The sequence below is a fragment of the Myotis lucifugus genome, unplaced genomic scaffold, assembly GCF_000147115.1.
Source record: "Myotis lucifugus unplaced genomic scaffold, Myoluc2.0 scaffold_16, whole genome shotgun sequence".
In the NCBI taxonomy this organism is placed as follows: Eukaryota; Metazoa; Chordata; class Mammalia; order Chiroptera; family Vespertilionidae; genus Myotis; species Myotis lucifugus.
Window position 1 is genome coordinate 1277727 of NW_005871064.1, and position 10392 is coordinate 1288118.

At 53.3% G+C, this 10392-nt stretch overlaps 1 protein-coding gene across 1 annotated transcript in view; it reads right to left on the reverse strand.

The window, feature by feature from the left end:
* The window catches only part of MAPK4 (mitogen-activated protein kinase 4), a 43772-nt gene that overhangs the window by 1208 nt on the left and 32172 nt on the right, over window positions 1-10392 (reverse strand). Inside the window, 4 exon segments of the mRNA XM_023750795.1 lie at window positions 2-393; window positions 1907-2108; window positions 6349-6510; window positions 8190-8334. Of these exon segments, the coding sequence (XP_023606563.1) occupies window positions 2-393; window positions 1907-2108; window positions 6349-6510; window positions 8190-8334 (901 nt within the window).

Below are 10392 nucleotides of genomic sequence, written 5' to 3' on the forward strand. Positions count from 1 at the left end.
GCGATCTCCAGGAAGAGGTTGGCCGGCTCGTCCTCGCGGCGCGCCCCGGCGTCCAGGGCCCCGGCGGCGGGGGTGGGGGGCGCGCCGGCCGCCTGCTTCCAGTGCGACAGGTCCAGGATGAGCTTGGGCTCGGAGTAGTGGTGCGGCTTGTTGTCTCGCCACAGCAGCTTGTCCAGGTAGGACGGCGACCCCACCTTGTAGTCACAGGAGCGCTCCATGGACGAGTGCGACTGCTCCAGGAAGCGCTCGGAGCTGCTCTGCGAGTCCTTGCGCGGGTCCACCTGCACGTCCTCCGCCGGCGCCGAGCCCGCGCGCGGGTCCCGCTGCACCTCGCTGGCGTCCGGGCACCGGTCGGGCCGCCACTCCAGGTCGGATGACAGGCTCACGGGGTACCTGCAAGGGTGCAGACGGACCGGGGATTGGGTCCCCAGCCCAGCCCTCCGGCTCCGGTCCCCACCGCGCCGCAAGCGGGGAGGGTGATGGGAATGGCAATGGCGAGGCTCCAGGGCTCGGGGTGAGGGGCTGTTCTCTTACCCCTGGTATTCTTGGTATCCATCCACTACCCTGCACGTATTTCCTGAGCACCGACTCTGTACCGGGCCCTGCTCTAGGCGTTACCAGACACAGCCGCGAACAAAACAACACAATCCCTGTCCTCACGAACTAACTTTCCAGTAAGTTTCTAAATTCTGGGGAAGGGGGGGAAAAGGGGCTGCAGGGACCACAGTCGAGGGCAGGCCACACACAGGGGGCAGCAGAGGAGAGTCTGCCTTAATCTCCACTTGCTGGCAACGCTTGATACCAACCATCTACGTGGACAACCCAATAACCTGTCCAAACTAGCAATGGGTCATGGCCTTCCCTTGCTGCCTCCCTCATCTGAAACCCATCCAGTCACATGACTGAAAAGGAGGAATCGCTCCTCTGTCACTTATGTAGCTGCTGTCACACCCCCACCACAGCGGGGCTCCCACTGGGGCCCTCGGAGTCAGAGTCCTCCCTGCCAAACCCTGGACTTTGTTACTAGATTGAGCAGCCATCAGCTGTCATTCTCAGGAATGCACACGGCGATGCCCGCACGTTTAGCTGCGCGATCTAAGACCACCAGACCAGGAAGGGACCTAGGAGGTCACTAGATGCCTTACCGACATGGAGGTTGCTTAAAGTACCTGTTTTTAAAAGCGTCTTCCTTAAACAGGAACTTGCATCCAACTCTGATTCGTTGGTAGTGACGCCAGGGCACACTGCTGAGAAGGACTCTGATCCCCAGCCCAGTTTAGCGGGAGAGAGTCCTGTGATGCTTAGCAGTGTCTGACAGGGATGCAGATTGGGGAGAAGCCCAGGTGGGCCAAATACCAGCTGTGTGACACGATGCCCATCTCTACCCTCTCTGCGCTGTAGCTTCCTCACGTGCCAACGGGCAAAGCCAATAACGGTGCCCGCCTCATGGCACTCTGCAGAGGTGCAAAGGAGGTGAACACAGGGACGTGCTGTGTGGCGGTAAATTCCACACTGTTCTCTGGCCTTGTGTGGCTGCAGTTTGCTTTTCCAGGGCAAATTCCCAGGCTGCCAGAAGGCAGCTCCTGCAGGGGCCCTCATTCAATGCTAGCGGAACACTGCCCTGAGCCTGGTACATGCGGGGCAGGAGGGGGGCCGCAAGAAGGCGGGGGGAGAATGCTGGCGGTGCCAAAGGAAGGGCCCTGGCCCACATGTAAGACAGGCTGCTCCTATACTGAGCGCCAGGGGATGGGAGAGGGAAAGGCCAGCAGGTAAGTTGGGGAAGGCGCCCCAGGGCTATACAGTGTGGGAGACAGAGGGAAAGGTCACACAGAATCAGAGGCAAATAGCAATGGGAGGACAGGACGTGGGCTCTGGACTCCAGGGCTGGACACGTCTGGAACCACACCTGTCCCAGGTGGAGAGCTGGCTCTGACTGGCGGCCATCAGCAGGATGTCGTCAATCTCATCCTCAATGCGGAAGGGGTGCTGGGAGGTGGGCTCGTCCTCGGGGCATGAGTACGGGCTCATGTAGGGGTGCTGCAGCCCCATCTCGGCTGTGAGGCGATCCATGGGGTTAAAGGTCAGGATCTTCTCCAGAAAGTCGATGGCTGTGGAGCAGAGCCGGACAGGAAGGTCATTGGTTGCCGCTGCCACCCTGAGAAGGAGGCCCCTCAGCGTGGCGACGATCCTGTGTACTTTTCCGTTTGTAAAAAGGTGTTTAGTCATTTTCTTTCTCATGATCCTCACCACAATCCAGCGATAAATTCGGGGCTGATGCTGCTTTTTGACTCACAAATCTAAGTAAGAGAGGCCCCGAAGGGGAAAGGGACATGCTCAAGGTCATGGCTGGTGACAGGAGGTCCAGGGCTAGAACTCTGCCTTAGGCTGGGTTCTTCAGAGACAAGGATTGAGGTGTAAGTCGTGACCTGACGGTGATCCCCAAAGTGCACTGGGAGGGGCGGGGGAAGAAGCCAGTAGAGCAGTGGTTCTCAACCTTCCTAATGCCACGACCCTTTAATACAGTTCCTCATGTTGTGGTGACCCCCAACCATAAATTATTTTCGTTGCTACTTCATAACTGTAATTTTGCTACTGTTATGAATTGTAATGTAATTATATATGTGTTTTCCGATGGTCTTAGGCGACCTCTGTGAAAGGGTCGTTCGACCCCCAAAGGGGTCTCGACCCACAGGTTGAGAACCGCTGCAGTAGAGGATGTATCTATGAGCAGGTTCCCCTGTGGGCACCTGGGGCTCATGTCCACTGGGGTCCCCTAGGAGACAGCGTGGGGCCTGCAAGGGGCTTCACTTAGGGGCGCTGGGGTATCTCTACACCTGCTTCCCATGTTGGGTTGAGTGCTGCTGGGGTGGCTGGGGAGCCCCTGAGAGGAAGGTCGCGGAGGTGAGGCGGGTGGGACAGGGCCTGACAGGCCAGAGCTCCTAGTTTACATCCAGAGCGCCTCCCACCAGATGTTGCTCGGGGAGGTCTAACACATAAAGGCGGGCTGGATCGTCCTCTCTGAAATCAATAAAAATATACATGTATTTTCAGAAGTACTAACATGCACGCAGGTGGCATGGCATAGACCCCAGAAAGGATGCCTGTTTGTAGAGTGAGGGCTGCACCAGGCCCAGGCGTGTCCTCCGTGGACCTCCGTTGGGCACGTGCACGTGGGGCCACTCGGGTTTTTGGCTGTTCTGCTCTGCACCTGTCAGCGAATAGCAGTGGAAGCGCGATGGGAATTGATTTGGGGGATTGAAAATAAATACCAGCGGGCAGGCACATTGGCAAATACAGACGGAACCCGTAAATCATGAGGATTGCCTATACTCTGCTCCAGAAGGGCTGTGGGGAGGCACTCGGTCCCTGTCTGTGGAATTGAATTGAAACTCGAAGATGGGGGAGAAAATGAATGTGGGGCTGACGAGGCGAGGGTGAGACGCTGGCTCTGTGTAAGAGGGATGAGAGGAGGGAGGGACAGCGAGGAAGGTGTGGTCGGATGGGGGAGGGCTGTGAACATCAGGATATTTCACCACCAGGCTGAAGACCCCGCCGTGCCAGGCAGAAACCCTTTAGAGGCTGGACCAAGGGGAGGTCCTGGCATCTGGAACCTGGGATGGGGAGGGTCAGGCGGAAGCCTTGAGCAGTCAGTAGTCATTTGCCAACCAGCATGACAGTATGTTAGGGTCTCAGGGCGTTCTGGGTGCGCACTGCTGGACATCGGCTCCGGGCCCAGGCACTGACGCTGTTTCCTAAGTAGGTAGGGGTCCCCATTGCCCCGTGAGCTCGGTGCTGCATTATCTGGGCAAGGTCAAGCTTGGCGGGGGGTGGGCATTACTTCTCAGGGCTGGAGACCCCGCTGGAATCCTGACCTGGCTAATGATGGGACAGCCCAGGTGCAGAGGGAGGAGGCAGCTGAGCTCAAGGCCCAGGCCGCTGTCCCCTTGGAGGGGCTCCCGTGGGGCCTCAGCCGCACCGCTACCCTGCCCCTCCCACAGCTCTAGAGCTCCTTGCAGGGAGATTCATCAATGATTCAGGAAATGGAGGGTCACTGGCCTCCCAGGGGAGCTCAGTGCTGCTCTGTAACCTTAGACACAGACCAGTGAAGCAGCAGCCACTCTGGTTACCCCCAAATGCTCTGGGGCCCAGGGGATGCTTCTGGCCAGGGCTGCAGACCTGAAAGAGGATCAGCCTTCCAGGTGCCCAGGACTGGGAAGGGTCTGGCACTGCCACTGGGCTCCAGGCTGGGCAAGCCTTCCCCTCTTTGGGCCTCTGACCCTCCCTCAGCCCCACCCTATGACACTGGACCTTTTGACACGGAAATGGAGAGTTAAAGCTTTAAGGCATCATCACCATTGTCATCATTACTAAGAAAGACCCAGCGAACCCTGAAGTCGGACAGTGCCTACCTGAAGGCCACTCCACCGACTAGTAAGCGTCTCCTCTTTCCTCTCCATGTCCTCTAACAGGTGCCCAGACACTCCTGGGAAGCCCTAACATTAAAAAACCCTTTCTCTGTCCAACCTACATCTGTCCCTTTACCCTCCACGCCTGAGCCTAGCTCCGCCCTCTGTGGTCCCCCCACCTCAGCTGTTCTCTCTGCCCCACACCTGCCCCTCTCACGCTTCAAGGTGGCAGTCATGCCCCGTGTAAGCCCCTCTCCACCTGCCTCACACTGGCCCATCTCCCAGTTGTCCCTGTGGTTAGATGAAGCTGTGACGGAGGCCGTGGAATGGGGGTCGAAGTGATGTGTGTACCCCATTTCCCGGCCTAAGCCATGAAAACCTCCTGCAGAAGTGTCTGCAGAACAAGACAGAAGGACCTTGGGCCCCTGGACAGCTGTAGAGCAGGTCCACCATGTTGGCCTTCAATTGCCTGGATTTGGATTATTATATAAGAGAGAAATAATCTTTTTTGTGTTACTTCTCACCTGTGGATATTTTTTCCATTGATTTTTTAGAAAGAGAGTGGAAGGGAGGGAAGAGAAAGAGAGTGAGAAACATCAACTTGAGAGAGACACATTGATTGGTTGCCTCCTGCACATGCCCTGACTGGGGCTGAGAGATGAACCTGCAACACAGGTACCTGCCCTTGGCTGGGAATCAATCCCATGACCCTTCAGTCCATGGACAGATGCTCTGACCACTTAGCAACACTGGCCAGGGTGAGAAATAAACTTCTTAATTTCTTTTTTCTTAAGTAAGAATTAAATCTTATTTGAGCCTGAAGAATTTTGGTCTCTCTCATAATCGGCTGTAGAAGCTTCCTAAGGAAGCCTCTGGCAGGTATGAGGCCCAATGGTAATGTAACATCTAAGATGACAGAGCAACCCTCCTATGCCCGGGTCTTACAGACCCTATTTACTTATCCGTCATAACGACAGTATGTGATATGTATTATTATACCCATTTTATAGTCAAGGAAACTGAGATGCAGGGAAGTTAAGAAACTTGCCCAAGGCCAAATGCTGGAAGCCAATTCCAGCATGTCATAATTGCAAGAGTTTCATCAAGAGGTTGATGGAACTTGGGGACTCAATAAGGGCTGAGTCACATATGTTATTGCCTGTTGGGAATGGCTAAAGGCATTTCCCCAAACCTTACTGCCAGACAGCTAAGGGCATCTCAATCTACATGTTATTGCCTCCTACTGGCCAAACACCTGAACAGCCGTAGGCAGTTTCACCAATCTGACAGTGGACTCTTGTAGACTAAACCCTGGCCTTTGAAGTGTATATCTACCTTGCCTTAGGACAATTTGTGTTAATAAATAGCAAGGGGTCCTGAGACAAGGAAGAACTTGGTTTCTTTAGCCAAGCTTCTCTGGCCTCCAAATGCCTTTCAAAATTATGTTTCGTCTCTGGACTCTTATTTAATTACACATAGCACTTCTCCAGATTCCTGAAACCTTCTAGAATGCTGGATTAAGACCGCCGGCATTAGCCAAACAGCTAGGCACTCATTGGTAGAACTAGGAATTGAGCCTGGCTTTGGCTCTCAAGCTGATAAAGCCCATGTTCTCTGCACCACACCATGCCTTCCAAGGAGGAAAAAGTAAAGGGGGTGAAGGAGGAGAAGAAGGAAGCAAGTGAGAAAGACAAGAAAGAAAAAGAGGCAAATCAGGGGTGGAATATGGAGGACCCCTAATGACTGCCTTGAGGTTGCCTGCTGGCCACATTCCAGGGGCTCATCATCTGGAAGTAGCCCCGGCAAATGCTGGCTGCCAGGGGGCCTCACTTCTATGCTAAGGACTATGCTTGGTCCTTCTGGAAGGACACGATCTGGCCCCGCCCCCAAGGGGACGCAGAGTGCAGCCTGCAGACGCGGGCCTGGCTGTGGGCGCAGGTACCTTCACTGTTCACTTCAGGAAGCAGCTTGCGCAGGGGCCTCTTCACCTCCCAGGTGCTGTTGACGAAGGAAGGCATCACCTTGAGCAGCTCGTCCTTGTCCTCCTCCCGGATCACAGGAATGGTGTCCAGTATGAGCTGCATCTGCTCCAGCTCGTGAGCCCCTGGGGAGGCAAATGCCAGGTGGGTAAGTGTGCTGCCCAAGTGACTGGTGTGTGGAAGCCCCACAGCAGTTCCAGGAGGCCTGGGAGGGGCCACACAGGGCAGTGGGGACAGCCCTGGCCCTGGCTCTGGTCTTCCTTCTGCCGCTAACTTGCTAGGTGACTATGAGCAGATGGCTTGCCGTCTCTGGGTCTGGCTTTGTCAAATGCCTCTGCCTCTGGGATGAACATTCTGATACAGATTGGCAGCCAGCACCAAAGTGATGGGGACAGCCTGGCCCCATGCTTTCCAAGGGCCCCCTCCCATAGGCCCCTCTGCATGTTCTTTGCCTGGCTGGGGAAGCAAGTGATTTCAAGGCCGGGATTGAGCCTGACCCTTTGGTTTCCAATGAGGAGGATTCCGATGAGGAGAGGAAATATCAGGAATAACAAATTGGGTTTGGAATATGTTCTGAGCGCACTGCCTCTGTGCTCCATTGGGCAGAGGGAGGAAGACAGGCTATGCTCAGGGCGTGGATCAGGATGGAGGCAGGCATTCATTCATTCGGCAAGTAATTATTTATTGAGCACCTTCTTCCTGCCAGGCATCATGCTGGATGCTGGGAACGAACACCTCTCTCATCTGTAAACGCGTCAGTCTTTATGCGTCTCAGAAACTCAACGCACTTTCTACCCCCACACAACACTGACCCTGTGTCTGAGCTCTGGCACTGCTGGGATGGTCAGTCTGCCTCCTTGCTATCCCGCTCTGACCTCCAGGCCACTCTTACCTTCATTCCTCCCGTCTCCCCTCTGCATGAGTAGCCTTTCCACTTCCTCTACCCGAGTGAATCCTCACCAAGCCTCGCTTTCCTCAAAGAGCCCCCTGACTCATCCAGCTGCACAGAGGCCCTCCCCATACCCCCGGTTCCCATGGATCCCAGTCTGCCAGCAGCTGGTGGCCCAGGATGGGCTCTTCTGTGTGTCCCCACATGCCCCGTGTGGCACTAAGTATATGCGAATGCTGTGAATGCCAGCCCGGAAAGGGCCTCCAGCATCAGGGTCTGCTCTCAAGGAGTCCCCGTGGCCTCTCCCTCAGTGGGCTCATGGAGGGTCAGTTCAGGGACTCTGGGAGCTCCTTGTGGGGACCCCTCTCCAAATGAGCACTCCAGACCGACTGCTCAGAGTGGCAGGGAGAGCGAAGGAAGGGGCTGGAAACATAGGGTGGGTGTTTTCAACGGTCAACCTCAAGGTATTGGAATATAAGTGGTTACTTGATTGTGAAAGTTCTGTCCTAAAAGATTACTTTTAGCCGAAGCCGGTTTGGCTCAGTGGATAGAGCGTCGGCCTGCGGACTGAGGGGTCCCGGGTTCGATTCCGGTCAGGGGCATGTACCTGGGTTGCGGGCACATCCCCAGTGGGAGATGTGCAGGAGGCAGCTGATCGATGTTTCTCTCTCATCGATGTTTCTAACTCTCTATCTCTCTCCCTTCTTCTCTGTAAAAAAATCAATAAGATATATTTAAAAAAAAAGAAAAAAAAAGATTACTTTTAGTCTCTCTAGCATATATGGCCTCCAAGCAGTGCCATAAAAGCCACAGCGATTACTTCAAAGGGAAAGTCTGGCATGTTTTGTGCACCTAGTTCTCCCTTGGTCTAGAACGACACCAGAGGAGAAGGAAGGCGAGTGGTTAGCAGCTTACCTGCAAAGAGCATTCTCCCCGTGAGCATCTCCGCCAGGATGCAGCCGGCCGCCCACATGTCGATGGCTTTGGTGTAGTTGTTAGGGGAGAGGAGCAGGCGTGGTGAGCGGTACCACTTCGTTACCAAGCCTTCTGACAGATAACCCTGCAAGACAAAATCCCGCTCCATCCGTCCGTCATGCAGATGCCCTCCCTCCCATGCCTCTTCTCCTTTCTCTTCACCTGGAGACAGGACCCCTTTCAGGATTCCTTCACCCTTGGTCCTTTCCTGTTGGTCTGGGAGGAGCATTACGGAACAGAAGTCTGACTGTAGGGGTTCAGACTAGTTTGTGGGGTTCAAAGGCTTTTGGGGGGGGGCATCTCAGGAGGCCCTGGCGTTCTCCTGTGTAGGAAGGGATTCAGGATATTAATATTTTAGAAGAAATGATATCCTGCCCCAGCTTGATGCAAGTATGCAAAGCAAATCTGTCCTCATCTAGTAAGAAGATGGATAAGTAAGAGCTATACTCCAGTTCATTATGGCCGTCAACAGAGTAACGATGAGACACTGGAATTTCGTTTATCCAGTGGCTGGATCTCACACACAGCCATACATGTGAAATCAAGCCAGTTGCTTTGGCATTAATGGTTAGAATTAATGCAGCTACAACGCCAGAGCCAAGCCCCTGATGCGAATGGCTAAGGCTAGCTTCATAATGGATGCAGGCCAAGGGCATATGACAGCAGACCTAATGGCCAAATGGACACAGCTTTGGCTCTGAGGATTCTGGGAGTTCCACACTGTGTCTTTTGGGGGGATAGATGTTCTAGCTGATTTCAGCCATTGCTCAATGATTTCTGGGCTGGGCTGGAATCCCTCCCCACAAGATACAGTGATGGCCCAGGTGTTTTAGCACAGAAAAGAAAACATAGCCAGGCAATTCGGAAGTTATTCTCTATATAATTCAGAAAGCTGGCCCAACAGTGAAACCTGGGAAATGTCCATTTGGATCAACTGAACCATCTCTCTACAGTGAGAAAATAGACCCTTTTGGGGTTCAGGGTGAGACAATTCCGATCGAGGGGCTCTAATGTGAGGTTCTAGGGATGGTCTTGGTACTTGCTGTAATCCCCCGTTTGGCATTTGAATTTGCCTTTTTACTGATGTAGAAAGTATATCACAGACCCACGATAAAAATATATGAAAAGTTCAGAAGCCCAAGTACCCAGGAGCTTTTTATCAGTTAATCTGACATCTTTTCATTTGTTGAGCAAAGATTTATTGTTTAAAGCTTCTGAGAGCCCTGAATTAGGACAGCAGTTTTCTCTCCTCCGTGGCACAACTTTTTTTCAGGGTAGGGCCTCAAACTGGTGGAACAAGGAGGAAAAGAGACACCCCCTCCCCCAGCGGGAAATGACTCCAGCAAAGCCATTCTCTGGCCTCAAAGCTCTCACCAACATGAACTCCTTACAGTTTTTTTAATGTGTCCCTCTTTCTCTCTCCTTTGGGCATCTACACATGTGCATCCCATGGACGGAGGTCCTCACACCTGCTGCCTACCTGGCTGACACACACTCAGGCTGGCTTCCTCTCAGGAGCTTCCCAATTCGCTGGGATGAGATTGGATGCCCTCCGGGAGTCCATGGCCCCTGTTTGCTACTGTTTCTTTACTTCTATGAAGTTGCCCACTCTCCAGTCCCCTAGATTCTACGCCCCTCACAGGAAGCAGCTGGTATAGGTTCACAGTCATGTCCAAATTGCCTAGTCCCAAGTCTGCCTCTTAGGACGTGTTCAATAAACACTGTTGAATGAGTGAATGAATGAATAAATTAATGAATAAACAAGGAATGTCTCTGTGGTCTAAACCCCTTTCAAAATGAGGCACGTTTGCAGGAACCACTGACCCTCTTCTTTGACATACTTGACTTTTCAGAGAGTTCCAGTTGCCACTTTCAAAGGTGGGTGGGAAATTCACAGCAGTTGACAGCCATTGATACCTTGCCTTGTTCCAAAAAGGATTGGCAAGTGGAAGTCATTTTTAAAAGGTCAGGCGTGTTGAGGTATAATTTACACACAATAAAATTTGCCCTTTTTTGGGTACAGTTCCATGAGCCTTGACAAAAGCATAGAATTGCATAACCACCATCACCATCAAGATAATACACCAATTCTGTCTCCTCCAACAGTTCCGTGCCCCCTTCTTGTTCATTCTTTTGCCGTGCT